The 12,698-nt window shown below is 60.9% G+C and overlaps 1 protein-coding gene across 1 annotated transcript in view; it reads right to left on the bottom strand.

The window, feature by feature from the left end:
* LOC144728535 (tetratricopeptide repeat protein 12-like) overlaps positions 1-12,698 on the bottom strand; it is a 195,354-nt gene that overhangs the window by 177,831 nt on the left and 4,825 nt on the right. The window contains 4 exon segments of the mRNA XM_078608037.1: positions 2,758-2,792; positions 10,075-10,165; positions 11,065-11,186; positions 11,956-12,033. Of these exon segments, the coding sequence (XP_078464163.1) occupies positions 2,758-2,792; positions 10,075-10,165; positions 11,065-11,186; positions 11,956-12,033 (326 nt within the window).

The following is a 12,698-nucleotide window of genomic DNA, read 5'->3' as shown; positions in this document are numbered from 1 at the left end:
GGGTGGAGCTTGTGGGGGTGGGTGGGTGAGCTTGTGGGTGGGTGAGCTTGTGGGTGGGTGAGCTTGTGGGCTGGGTGAGCTTGTGGGTGGGTGAGCTTGTGGGTGGGTGAGCTTGTGGGGTGGGTGAGCTGTGGTGGGTGGGGTGAGCTTGTGGGTGGGTGAGCTTGTGGGTGGGTGAGCTTGTGGGTGGGTGAGCTTGTGGGTGGTGAGCTTGTGGGTGGGTGAGCTTGTGGGTGGGTGAGCTTGTGGGTGGGTGAGCTTGTGGGTGGGTGAGCTTGTGGTGGGTGAGCTTGTGGGTGGGTGAGCTTGTGGGTGGGTGAGCTTGTGGGTGGGTGAGCTTGTGGGTGGGTGAGCTTGTGGGTGGGTGAGCTTGTGGGTGGGTGAGCTTGTGGGTGGGTGAGCTTGTGGGTGGGTGAGCTTGTGGGTGGGTGAGCTTGTGGGTGGGTGAGCTTGTGGGTGGGTGAGCTTGTGGGTGGGTGAGCTTGTGGGTGGGTGAGCTTGTGGGTGGGTGAGCTTGTGGGTGGGTGAGCTTGTGGGTGGGTGAGCTTGTGGGTGGGTGAGCTTGTGGGTGGGTGAGCTTGTGGGTGGGTGAGCTTGTGGGTGGGTGAGCTTGTGGGTGGGTGAGCTTGTGGGTGGGTGAGCTTGTGGGTGGGTGAGCTTGTGGGTGGGTGAGCTTGTGGGTGGGTGAGCTTGTGGGTGGGTGAGCTTGTGGGTGGGTGAGCTTGTGGGTGGGTGAGCTTGTGGGTGGGTGAGCTTGTGGGTGGGTGAGCTTGTGGGTGGGTGAGCTTGTGGTGGGTGAGCTTGTGGGTGGGTGAGCTTGTGGGTGGGTGAGCTTGTGGGTGGGTGAGCTTGTGGGGTGGGTGAGCTTGTGGTGGGTGAGCTTGTGGGTGGGTGAGCTTGTGGGTGGGTGAGCTTGTGGGTGGGTGAGCTTGTGGGTGGGTGAGCTTGTGGGTGGGTGAGCTTGTGGGTGGGTGAGCTTGTGGGTGGGTGAGCTTGTGGGTGGGTGAGCTTGTGGGTGGGTGAGCTTGTGGGTGGGTGAGCTTGTGGGTGGGTGAGCTTGTGGGTGGGTGAGCTTGTGGGTGGGTGAGCTTGTGGGTGGGTGAGCTTGTGGGTGGTGAGCTGTGGTGGGTGAGCTTGTGGGTGGGTGAGCTTGTGGGTGGGTGAGCTTGTGGGTGGGTGAGCTTGTGGGTGGGTGAGCTTGTGGTGGTGCTTGTGGTGGGTGAGCTTGTGGGTGGGTGAGCTTGTGGGTGGGTGAGCTTGTGGGTGGGTGAGCTTGTGGGTGGGTGAGCTTGTGGGTGGGTGAGCTTGTGGGTGGGTGAGCTTGTGGGTGGGTGAGCTTGTGGGTGGGTGAGCTTGTGGGTGGGTGAGCTTGTGGGTGGGTGAGCTTGTGGGTGGTGAGCTTGTGGGTGGGTGAGCTTGTGGGTGGGTGAGCTTGTGGGTGGGTGAGCTTGTGGGTGGGTGAGCTTGTGGGTGGGTGAGCTTGTGGGTGGTGAGCTTGTGGGTGGTGAGCTGTGGTGGGTGAGCTTGTGGGTGGGTGAGCTTGTGGGTGGGTGAGCTTGTGGGTGGGTGAGCTTGTGGGTGGGTGAGCTTGTGGGTGGGTGAGCTTGTGGGTGGGTGAGCTTGTGGGTGGGTGAGCTTGTGGGTGGGTGAGCTTGTGGTGGGTGAGCTTGTGGGTGGGTGAGCTTGTGGGTGGGTGAGCTTGTGGGTGGGTGAGCTTGTGGGTGGGTGAGCTTGTGGGTGGGTGAGCTTGTGGGTGGGTGAGCTTGTGGGTGGGTGAGCTTGTGGGTGGTGAGCTTGTGGGTGGGTGAGCTTGTGGGTGGGTGAGCTTGTGGGTGGGTGAGCTGTGGTGGGTGAGCTTGGGGTGAGCTTGTGGGTGGGTGAGCTTGTGGGTGGGTGAGCTTGTGGGTGGGTGAGCTTGTGGGTGGGTGAGCTTGTGGGTGGGTGAGCTTGTGGGTGGGTGAGCTTGTGGGTGGGTGAGCTTGTGGGTGGGTGAGCTTGTGGGTGGGTGAGCTTGTGGGTGGGTGAGCTTGTGGGTGGGTGAGCTTGTGGGTGGGTGAGCTTGTGGGTGGGTGAGCTTGTGGGTGGGTGAGCTTGTGGGTGGGGAGCTTGTGGGTGGGTGAGTCGGTGATTGAGTGGGTGAGTGGATAAGTGGGTGGGTGAGTCGATGATTGAGTTGGTGGGCGGGTGAGTAAGTGGGTGGATGAGTTGGTGATTGAGTGGGTGGGTGGGCGAGTGAGTGGGTGGATGAGTTGGTGATTGAGTGGGTGGGCGGGTGAATGAGTGGGTGGATGAGTTGGTGATTGAGTGGGTGGGCGAGTGGGTGGATGAGTCGGTGATTGAGTGAGTGGATGAGTTGGTGATTGAGTGGGTGGGCGGGTGAGTAAGTGAGTGGATGAGTCGGTGATTGAGTGGGTGGGTGGGCGAGCGAGTGGGTTCGTGAATGAGTGAGCGAGTTGTGTGGAGGCTAAACAGTGTGGTGGATGAGATGAAACAGACAGTGTCGTAGACCGAGTCCTCAACTCAGGTGGAGGAATTCATCACCCAATCATCCAATCACCCAATCCCTCGACCACCCAATCACTCACCCAATCACTCACCCAATCACTCACCCAATCACTCACCCGATCACCCAATCAATCACCCAATCACCCGATCACCCAATCACTCACTCAATCACCCAATTACTCACTCGATCACCCGATCACTCGATCACCCAATCACGCACTCGATCACCCAATCAATCGCCCAGTCACTCACCCAATCGCCCAGTCCCTCACTCAATCGCCCAGTCACTCACCCAATCACCCAGTAATTCACGCAATCGCACAGACACTCACTCAATCGCCCAGTCACTCACTCAATCACCCAGTCACTCACTCAATCACCCAGTCACTCACTCAATCACCCAGTCACTCACCCAATCACCCAGTAATTCACGCAATCGCCCAGTCACGCACTCAATCACCCAGTCACTCACGCAATCGCCCAGTCACTCACCCAATCGCCCAGTCACTCACCCAATCACCCAGTAATTCACCAAATCGCCCAGTCACTCACTCAATCACCCAGTCACTCACTCAATCACCCAATCACTCACTCAATCACCCAGTCACTCACCCAATCGCCCAGTCAACCGCTCAGTCTATCAGGCAATCGCCACCCACCCGAACCCGTCTGCTCGCTTGCTCAATGGACCCCCCCCCCGGCCATCGAATCTGTGGGGGGGGGGGGGGGGGTGAAGCCGAGGCGCGACGCGGGGATCGATGCCACCTCAATGCCAGACACGGTCGCTGCCGCTCGCTCCGTGCATTTATTACACCGATTTACATCGCCCCTAATGTAGCCTTTATTTATACTGGCAGGCCGTGTAAATTGTCCCGTGGTGCAAGCGCTCTAATTGCCTCCGTGAATGTCATCCCGTGCCGCCCACGGACGTCATCAGTCAGGGCTCGGGCGCCCGTCGCCACGGCAACAATCCTGCTGCCCGCTGCCCCGACAGCCCCTGCTCATCGCCTTCCGTCGCCACGGCAACAATCCTGCTGCCCGCTGCCCCGACAGCCCCTGCTCATCGCCTTCCGTCGCCACGGCAACAATCCTGCTGCCCGCTGCCCCGACAGCCCCTGCTCATCGCCTTCCGTCGCCACGGGAACAATCCTGCTGCCCGCTGCCCCGACAGCCCCTGCTCATCCCCTTCCGTCGCCACAGCAACAATCCTGCTGCCCGCTGCCCCGACAGCCCCTGCTCATCCCCTTCCGTCGCCACGGCAACAATCCTGCTGCCCGCTGCCCCGACAGCCCCTGCTCATCCCCTTCCGCTCACCGTCACGTGGGGGGGGGGGGGAGATCTCCATCCAGCAGTGGATCGGCAAAGGTTCTGCGTGTTGTTACCGTGCGACGAGACCGACTGGGATACGTGGCGTGGTGCAACGGGTTCAACCTCCCGGCGCGGCCATTACAACAAAGGAGAAGGGGGGGGGGGGGCGAGTTTAAATGTACACCGAGGGTGGTCGACTAGCAGGACACGGGCGTGTGGCGGGGGGCACAGCGTGGGTGCTCCCCCCACGCCTGCCAAGGTGCGTGGGTGCTCCCCCCACGCCTGCCAAGGTGCGTGGGTGCTCCCCCCACGCCTGCCAAGGTGCGTGGGTGCTCCCCCCACGCCTGCCAAGGTGCGTGGGTGCTCCCCCCACGCCTGCCAAGGTGCGTGGGTGCTCCCCCCACGCCTGCCAAGGTGCGTGGGTGCTCCCCCCACGCCTGCCAAGGTGCGTGGGTGCTCCCCCCACGCCTGCCAAGGTGCGTGGGTGCTCCCCCCACGCCTGCCAAGGTGCGTGGGTGCTCCCCCCACGCCTGCCAAGGTGCGTGGGTGCTCCCCCCACGCCTGCCAAGGTGCGTGGGTGCTCCCCCCACGCCTGCCAAGGTGCGTGGGTGCTCCCCCCACGCCTGCCAAGGTGCGTGGGTGCTCCCCCCACGCCTGCCAAGGTGCGTGGGTGCTCCCCCCACGCCTGCCAAGGTGCGTGGGTGCTCCCCCCACGCCTGCCAAGGTGCGTGGGTGCTCCCCCCACGCCTGCCAAGGTGCGTGGGTGCTCCCCCCACGCCTGCCAAGGTGCGTGGGTGCTCCCCCCACGCCTGCCAAGGTGCGTGGGTGCTCCCCCCACGCCTGCCAAGGTGCGTGGGTGCTCCCCCCACGCCTGCCAAGGTGCGTGGGTGCTCCCCCCACGCCTGCCAAGGTGCGTGGGTGCTCCCCCCACGCCTGCCAAGGTGCGTGGGTGCTCCCCCCACGCCTGCCAAGGTGCGTGGGTGCTCCCCCCACGCCTGCCAAGGTGCGTGGGTGCTCCCCCCACGCCTGCCAAGGTGCGTGGGTGCTCCCCCCACGCCTGCCAAGGTGCGTGGCCGGCGTGGAAGAGCAGGGACAGCTCCACTCTCGAGGAAGCCCTTCCACCACCAGTGGCGTGAGCAAGACGTCGCAGGGCTGCACCTCTACGGTTCACACGAGCTCGCCACACGACTCGAGCCCGCTCCCTCCACTGAGTGGGTGATGCAGCGGTTAGGTGTGCTGGGGGGGGGGGCTATTCCCCCCCCCCCCCACCCCCTCCAGGCTCGGACCGAGGTCGTCACGGCGACCGAGGCTCCGGTCCAGCGGTGGCAATGGCGACGCTCGCCGCGCGTCCAGCACCTTCCTGCAGGCTGGAGCCGCGTTTCCTTGGCGACGGCGCCTAACGAGCGGCCGCCTCTCCATCTCGGCCAAGTGCCCCCCAGCTGCTGCATCCATTTGCGTCCGCTGCCATGGCTACAACACATCCCTATCCCCCGCCGCCCCACCCCCAAACACCGGATTCCTGCTGAGCTCCCACGCCCTGAGGCCCCCCCCCCCCCCCTGCTCATTCGTGATAATAGCGTGGCCAGGGACAGTCTCCCTGTCAGACTAAAACTAAACTAAACCATTTTTTATCTCACCAGGTAAAGCCCACCGAGCTATTAACGTATCTTTCAGAAGCGACCTGGCCACAAATGATAGCACGGCGAAGTGGCTTATCACGTGGAAGTTTCTAGCAGACACATACTCTGAACGCACGTTTTTAAATGGAGGGGAAGACCGGAGGACCCAGAGAACAATCCATGCGACCACAAGGGGAGAGACACCGCAAACTCCAAACATACAGCAGCAGGCAGCGTCAGGGTCGGGATGGAACCCACGACCTCCTGCATACCTGGCAAGGTAGTTAACATCTCCTAGAAACCAGACGCCCTGGGGCGAAGGGCCACCCACAGTACCGGGCGACACAGAGGTCAGAGGGCCGGGCCGGTACCGCTGAGATCCTGAGTCCCGATCCGGGTTTCAGCTGCCTGTGATTAGACGGAGTTCTCACATCTCATCTCGTGAGTTTATGCTCTAAAAGGTCAAAATAAAACTTATGTTCCTGCTCAACTGTTTGGAGCCCTGCAGAGCGAGTGGTGAAATTCTACATCAATAGGACAACCACTGTTGACTTTCTCAGAGTATGGTACTAATTTTATCGACCCAGTATGGATGATGGGCTGAGTCAACCACCGACCAGGAGTTGAACTCGCAACCTTCCATTTGTGAGCTGCTCTCTCTACCACTGAGCCACCTGACCCATCCCAGCTCGGTTACTAATGACCGCACAAAAACCTCACCACGTTAAATCTGATTCCGCACTTAAGCTGAGCTACATTTCCATCTCGGAGAGTTCAACGTCTCTGTTGGATTGTCGCGCGAAGGCGGCACAGCGAGTAGGAAGTGCTGCCCATATTTGTGTGGGCCCGAGGTCAGTTGAAGAAGGCCTCTGGGAGGTAGCTCTGTGACATCCGCTTCCGTGGGCTATTCCCTGTATAACAGTGACCACGCTCGCTCTGCGAATGCTCTGAGAGAAGTCTTCGCCTCGTAACGACGTAACGCCGATCGCAGAATCGGCGTGAAATTGACGGATTATTAACTTTGTCAAATGTTCTGTGCGCAGCCCCCCCTCCGTGCCAAGGCCTCATCCCAGCGTGGGGGGGTGGGGAGCTTTGTGAGAGCCGCCAAAGGAGGTGGAAGAAACGGCGACGGGAGCTCGGGTCGAGCCTCCGGTCGCTCGCGGCGTTAGCGCCGAAGGGAGCGGCGTGTGATGCGAGCGGCGTGCGGGATGATTTGAGAGAAGTCATTTGTCTGGCTCCGCGGGGGGCCACGGGACACATTGCCTGGGCCCGTGGAAAATGGCGTTGAGTAATTTACTGGAGGCGTTGATAGAGGACGCGGATATCACCTTGCAAATGTTCGATATTTTACTTGTCAAGTGTCGGGGGGTGGGGCGATTGGAATATTTCACTGACAGCTCAGAGAAGGGGCCCAGAGTCCCGACATTGTCCAAAGGGCCCCAAAGCCTACGCCGATTAATAGCCACGAATAGCCGCTCTGGTATGAAGGTCGGTGGGACAGTGCGGGACAGCTTGACAGGCCTCTCCGTGAGAGACGCTGCAGATCGCCTGTCATGAACATCATCACCCCTCCGCGATGCTCGCACTGGAGGCAGACAGAGCCCTGCAGGTTGCCGGCAGTCCGCTCGTTATTGCCGCTGGAGTGGGAGCGCCTCTCTCGCAGCTGCCGCAGCGTTCACGTGAACCTCCCCACCGGCCCGGCTCTGCGCCGTGGACAGAGGTCGCAATCGGGTACCCGATACCCGTACCCTGCCCGATACCCGTACCCTGCCCGATACCCGTACCCTGCCCGACCCTGGTGCGGCCGGGTACGGAATCAAAACCCGTTTGCGACCTCTGCCCTGACAACTGGGGGCCTCCAACAACACCGCTCACACCTGGGATGGTAGGGGGGGGCTGGTAGGGGGGGGCTGATAGGGGGGGGGGGGGAGCCACTGCCCCCGCCCCCTCCACTGCCCGAACATCTCCGCGTCCCGGCCGCGGGGATGGCTCTGCGCTCTCTCGCCAGGTCCTGCCTCCATCTCAATCCCAATTAGCCGCGCGGCTAATGGCATTGCTCCGGCTGTTATGTAATTGGTTATACCTTTAATTATCTCATTTCTCCTGATATCCTGTTGCCCACAGGGCGGCTACAACGGGACCCCCCCTCCCGACACCAGTGAGAATGCGCCTTGCAGCACTCTCAGCCTCACTCTCACGCCACTCTCACGCCAGCCTCACTCTCACCCTCACGCCAGCCTCAACCTCACCCTCACTCCAGCCTCACTCTCACCCTCACTCTCAGCCTCACTCTCACGCCAGCTTCACCCACAGCCTCACTCCAGCCTCACTCTCACCCTCACTCTCACCCTCACTCTCACCCTCACTCTCACCCTCACTCTCAGCTTCACTCTCACCCTCACACTCACCCTCACACTCACCCTCACTCTCACCCTCACTCTCACCCTCACACTCACCCTCACTCTCACCCTCACTCTCACCCTCACACTCACCCTCACTCTCAGCCTCACCCTCACACCAGCCTCACTCTCACCCTCACTCTCACCCTCACTCTCACCCTCACTCTCACCCTCACTCTCACCCTCACTCTCACTCTCACCCTCACTCTCACTCTCACCCTCACTCTCACCCTCACTGTCACCCTCACTCTCAGCCTCACCCTCACACCAGCCTCACTCTCACCCTCACTCTCAGCTTCACTCTCAGCCTCACCCTCACACCAGCCTCACTCTCACCCTCACTCTCAGCTTCACTCTCAGCCTCACCCTCACACCAGCCTCACTCTCACGCGAGCCCAACGCGGCTCGCTCCCTCGTCCGCCGTGGCCCCCCGCCGAGCCACGCCGAGCAATACACCCCCCATGTTGTTGTCCGTGTTGTTTGTGTTGTTGTCAGTCCCTGTTGTTTTCCCCGCGCCATCGTGCGCCGTGCCGCCCACAAGGAAGACAGCCACAGCCACGCTCGCTGCTCGGAGCCCCAAAACCACGAACACCCCCCCCCCCCAACACAGCCCCCCCCCCCACACAGCCCCCGCCCCCCACACAGCCCCCGCTAAGCCCCCCCCCCGGCCCGCAGCGCCTTGCCGCAGTGCGCGACGTCACCGCGCTCCGTGCCGCAGTGGAGGCGCGGGGGGCGGCGCGTGGAGCGCGCGCGCCACCACGCGGCTCTGCTGCTGCTGCTGGCAGCGGCAGCAGCAGCAGCAGCTCGCTTAGACACTCACTCAGACACTCACTCACTCAGACACTCACCCACTCACTCACTTAGATACTCACCCACTCACTCACTCAGACACCCACTCACTCACTCAGACACTCACTCAGACACTCGCTTAGACACTCACTCACTCACTCAGACACTCACCCACTCACTCACTCAGACACTCACCCACTCACTCACTCAGACACTCACCCACTCACTCGCTTAGACACTCACCCACTCACTCACTTAGACACTCACCCACTCAGATACTCACTCTCTTAGACACTCACCCACTCACTCACTTAGACACACACCCACTCACTCTCCTCACTCACTCACTTAAGCAAAGATAAAGATCCCCCGTGTAGCCTTAACAGACTGTTGGGGCAAGTGCTGTTAGCGAGCACCTATGAAGGCCGGCACGGCACGCGAGGGGGTGGGTGGCCAACACTACGCCCGGCCGCATTTGTCTCCCCAGGGACGATGTTTACACCCTGCACTAGGTACTCATTTGAGGCCGAGTCGACCTAGGGGAGGCCCAGGACCGGTTCAGGACGCCAGGTTCGCAGTGCAGCGCGCTAACTACTACACTACCCCTCACTTAGACAATTACTTAGACACCCACTCACTCTCCTCCTCACTAACTCACTGACCATGGCAGATACAGATGTCGGGTGTGCGACTGCGGGTCACCACCCAGAATAGACCACGGGACGTTGAACGTGGACGATTCACACATTCGGAGGAGGAGGCATCACCACAGCGACGATTCACCAATCCGCTAATCCTGACGCAATCAACTGGCTCAACTACCTCGATGTAATATTATTATAGTTGGTGCTCTGCATCAACAACACTGGTGACACGACGAAGACTTGAGTCAAATAAGAGGGGAGAGGTAGGGGAGTGCGTGGAGGGGAGTGAGATGAGAGAGGAGAGGAAGGGGAGTGCGTGGAGTGAGATGAGAGAGGAGAGGAAGAGGAGGGCGTGGAGGGGAGTGAGATGAGAGGGGAGAGGTAGGGGAGGGCGTGGAGGGGAGTGAGATGAGAGAGGAGAGGAAGGGGAGTGCGTGGAGGGGAGTGAGATGAGAGGGGAGAGGCAGGGGAGTGCGTGGAGGGGAGTGAGATGAGAGGGGAGAGGCAGGGGAGTACGTGGAGGGGAGTGAGATGAGAGGGGAGAGGCAGGAGAGTGCGTGGAGGGGAGTGAGATGAGAGGGGAGAGGTAGGAGAGTGCGTGGAGGGGAGTGATATGAGAGGGGAGCAGTAGGCTGGGGTGAGTCCATGGAGGATCTCGAGTGTGCGATGTTGAAATGGACTGCATTGATTGGGAGCAGGTGGGGGGGGGGGGGGTCTGGTTGACGGTGCGGGTAGGAGCCCGGCGTGCTCTGTGCGCGTCAAGCGGCGCCGCTGCACCGCACGCCTCAACCCGCCACCCGCTCTCTGCACGCTGCGCGGCGCGTTGGGCTCGCTCGCTTACCCGCAGCGCCCACTCACAGTCCGCTAGCGCCTCCGCGGGCCGGCCCAGCTTCAGGAACGTCTGTGCACGCGCACGCAGAGACAAAGATACCCCGCATAGCCTTCAACGGACTGTTGGGACAAGTGCTGTCGGCGAGCAGCAGTGCCTATGGACGTACAAGCCGAACGGCGGCCTCAGTGACCGCGTGGTGACGTTTTCCATCGTTTCTGTGGCCAAAGGTTAAAGTGCAACCCCCACACGCCGCTGCTGGTGGAGCGGTCTCCTGCACTCCCCAGCCGAGAGCCCATCGGCAGTGGGATTGCGCCCGACAATCCACGCGCACCAGAGCTCGAGGAAGAGGCGGGGGTACCCGCGCCGTGAAACTAATCGTTCATACCGCTTCATATTCTTAGGTTTTTTCGGTAAAGTCACGTAGGTAAAACATTAAATTACCTACGTGACTTTACCGAAAAAACCTAAGAATATGAATCCTTGCAGTCACGAAAGCTTCAAATCTAGAATTAAGTTCATACCGCTGCGTGGAAAGAGGCGTGCGGGGGGGGGGGGGCGCTGATTTCAGAGACTTGCACCGCCGTCTTCTCAGCTGCCGCTACGGGAGATGGAATCCAACCGGCGACCTCGGCACTGCGAGGCCAGCGTGGCTGCCGACCGTCACGCCGCGGCTGTGGCGGCAGCGGCAGCAGCGGCGGCGGTCGCCTTCGCTTCTCGGCGCTGCACTTTCACATTCGAACTGACCGCGGTCGTCGCTCGACATTGCCGCCAACCAGGTGCTACGGGATTTATTTTGCTGTTCTAACGGTCATCAGAGATGGGAAAAACTACGATTCTCAGAATCGGAGGAATTATCCGATTAGCTACGAGGCTCTTTTTCACAGATGTCCAGATTCTAGCTAAACCGAGTTACGTCACTCCCAGAGCTGCCCTCGCAACCCCTTGATCCGCCTCCTCCCTCAACACACCTGTGCGCGGTTCGTGTAGAGCACCTCCAGGTCACGGCACGCGTCCAGGCCCTCCGAGTAGAGCGCCAGCGCCGAGGCGAAGTCTCCCTCCCGGAACGCAGCGTTGCCACGCTCCTTGAGGCCTGGCGCGCCGGGGAGCAGCGGCCACCGCGTCACTCGCGGGACAGAGGCCACGCGGCGGTGCGGGGCGGTGGTAGCCGCCCCTACGATTCCAGATCTATAAAGCTATAAACTATTTTTTATTTCACCAGGTAAGGCCCACTGAGCTATGTCGCTATTTTTCAGAAGCGACCTGGCCACAAATGATAGCTCAACGAAGTGGCTTATCACATGGACATTTGTAGCAGCCAAATACTCCAAAGGCGTGATGTCGATTCTAAATGTGGAGGGAAAAACCGGAGGACCCAGAGAAAAATCAATGCGGCCACCAGGAGAGAAAGACACGCAAACTAAAAAAACACAGCAGGCGTCAGGGTTAGGATCGAACCCACGACCTCTTGTGTACTAGGCGAGGTAGTTAACATCTAGCTACTTTGGCGCCCCCGTTCCGATTGGGCTGAGGTCCACCCACCAGTCAGTCCCAGGGCCCGAACCTTTCAACAACAGCGGCTGGGGCCTTTCACCCGTGACCCCACAGGGCAGCCTCGGGGGGGGGGGGGGGTCCACAGTGAGCCCCAGAGGCAGATGTGGAGGTGGCTACGGGGAGCCCGACTCTCTTCTGCTTCCTTGGCATGGCGCTGGTAACAGAAAGGGAAGCCTCCTTACCCACAGACATCTGGCAAGTCACCAGTGTTGGTTATAAGCCAGTCTTGACTCTGCTGGCGTGAACAAATTCACTTCCCAGATGGCCGTGTGGTGGCCCATGGGATGTGCAATGTCTGCATCTCGTACCCAACGCCAGGCGTTCGTTCTCCCTCCGGCGGTCCGCCCTCTCGCGCGCATCCTTCTCCAGCAGTGACACGAAGGCATCTGTGAGAGTGTGACAGTGACACGGAGGAGTCTGCGAGAGTGACACGAGTAGAGTGACACGACACCACCCACGGGAAGCAGAGTGGAGTCCGTGGTGTAAAGGGCAGTCCGGGCAAGATGAGCGGTAAAGGAGATGGGATGCCGGGATGGAAGTCCCCAAGACGGACAAAGAGGAGGGCACGGCTCAAGATGAGCGGTGGCAGTGAGAACAAGGAAGGAGGAGCGTCGGTGCGGGAAGGGGGGGAGGATGGGGAGAAAGTATCGGGCGAAGATGTCAGGGATGAGATGGTGGTGGTGATGGGAGGGGAGGGAAGAGAGGAAGGAGCGAGCCACGTAGAGGAGCATCAGAGTCTGCTTTCACGGCGGGCGGGGAGAGGGTTTCAGAGTGGGGGCGGTCCCACAGAAGCCACGTGATTTACTGGAGGCTTCAGCTGATTGCCATAGACGGGGCACTTGAACGCCTTGGCAAGTCTCCCGCCTCGCATCACATCTCAACCATTTCAGTGCCCTGCTGCAGTCCAGCGTAGGGGACCCCCCGGTGGCAGCTGTCCCTGTTGCGGCACGTGGTGTGCACAGCACCAGCCTGCAGGTGGGGACTATTCTGCCAGTCGGGAGAAACAAACTTGACGATGTGGCAACAAGCAGTGGGAGCATAAACGCAGCGA

The sequence above is a fragment of the Lampetra planeri genome, chromosome 29, assembly GCF_965212315.1.
Source record: "Lampetra planeri chromosome 29, kcLamPlan1.2.h2, whole genome shotgun sequence".
NCBI lineage: Eukaryota > Metazoa > Chordata > Hyperoartia > Petromyzontiformes > Petromyzontidae > Lampetra > Lampetra planeri.
Note: the sequence above shows the minus strand (reverse complement) of the source record. Positions and strands in the feature narration are given on the sequence as shown.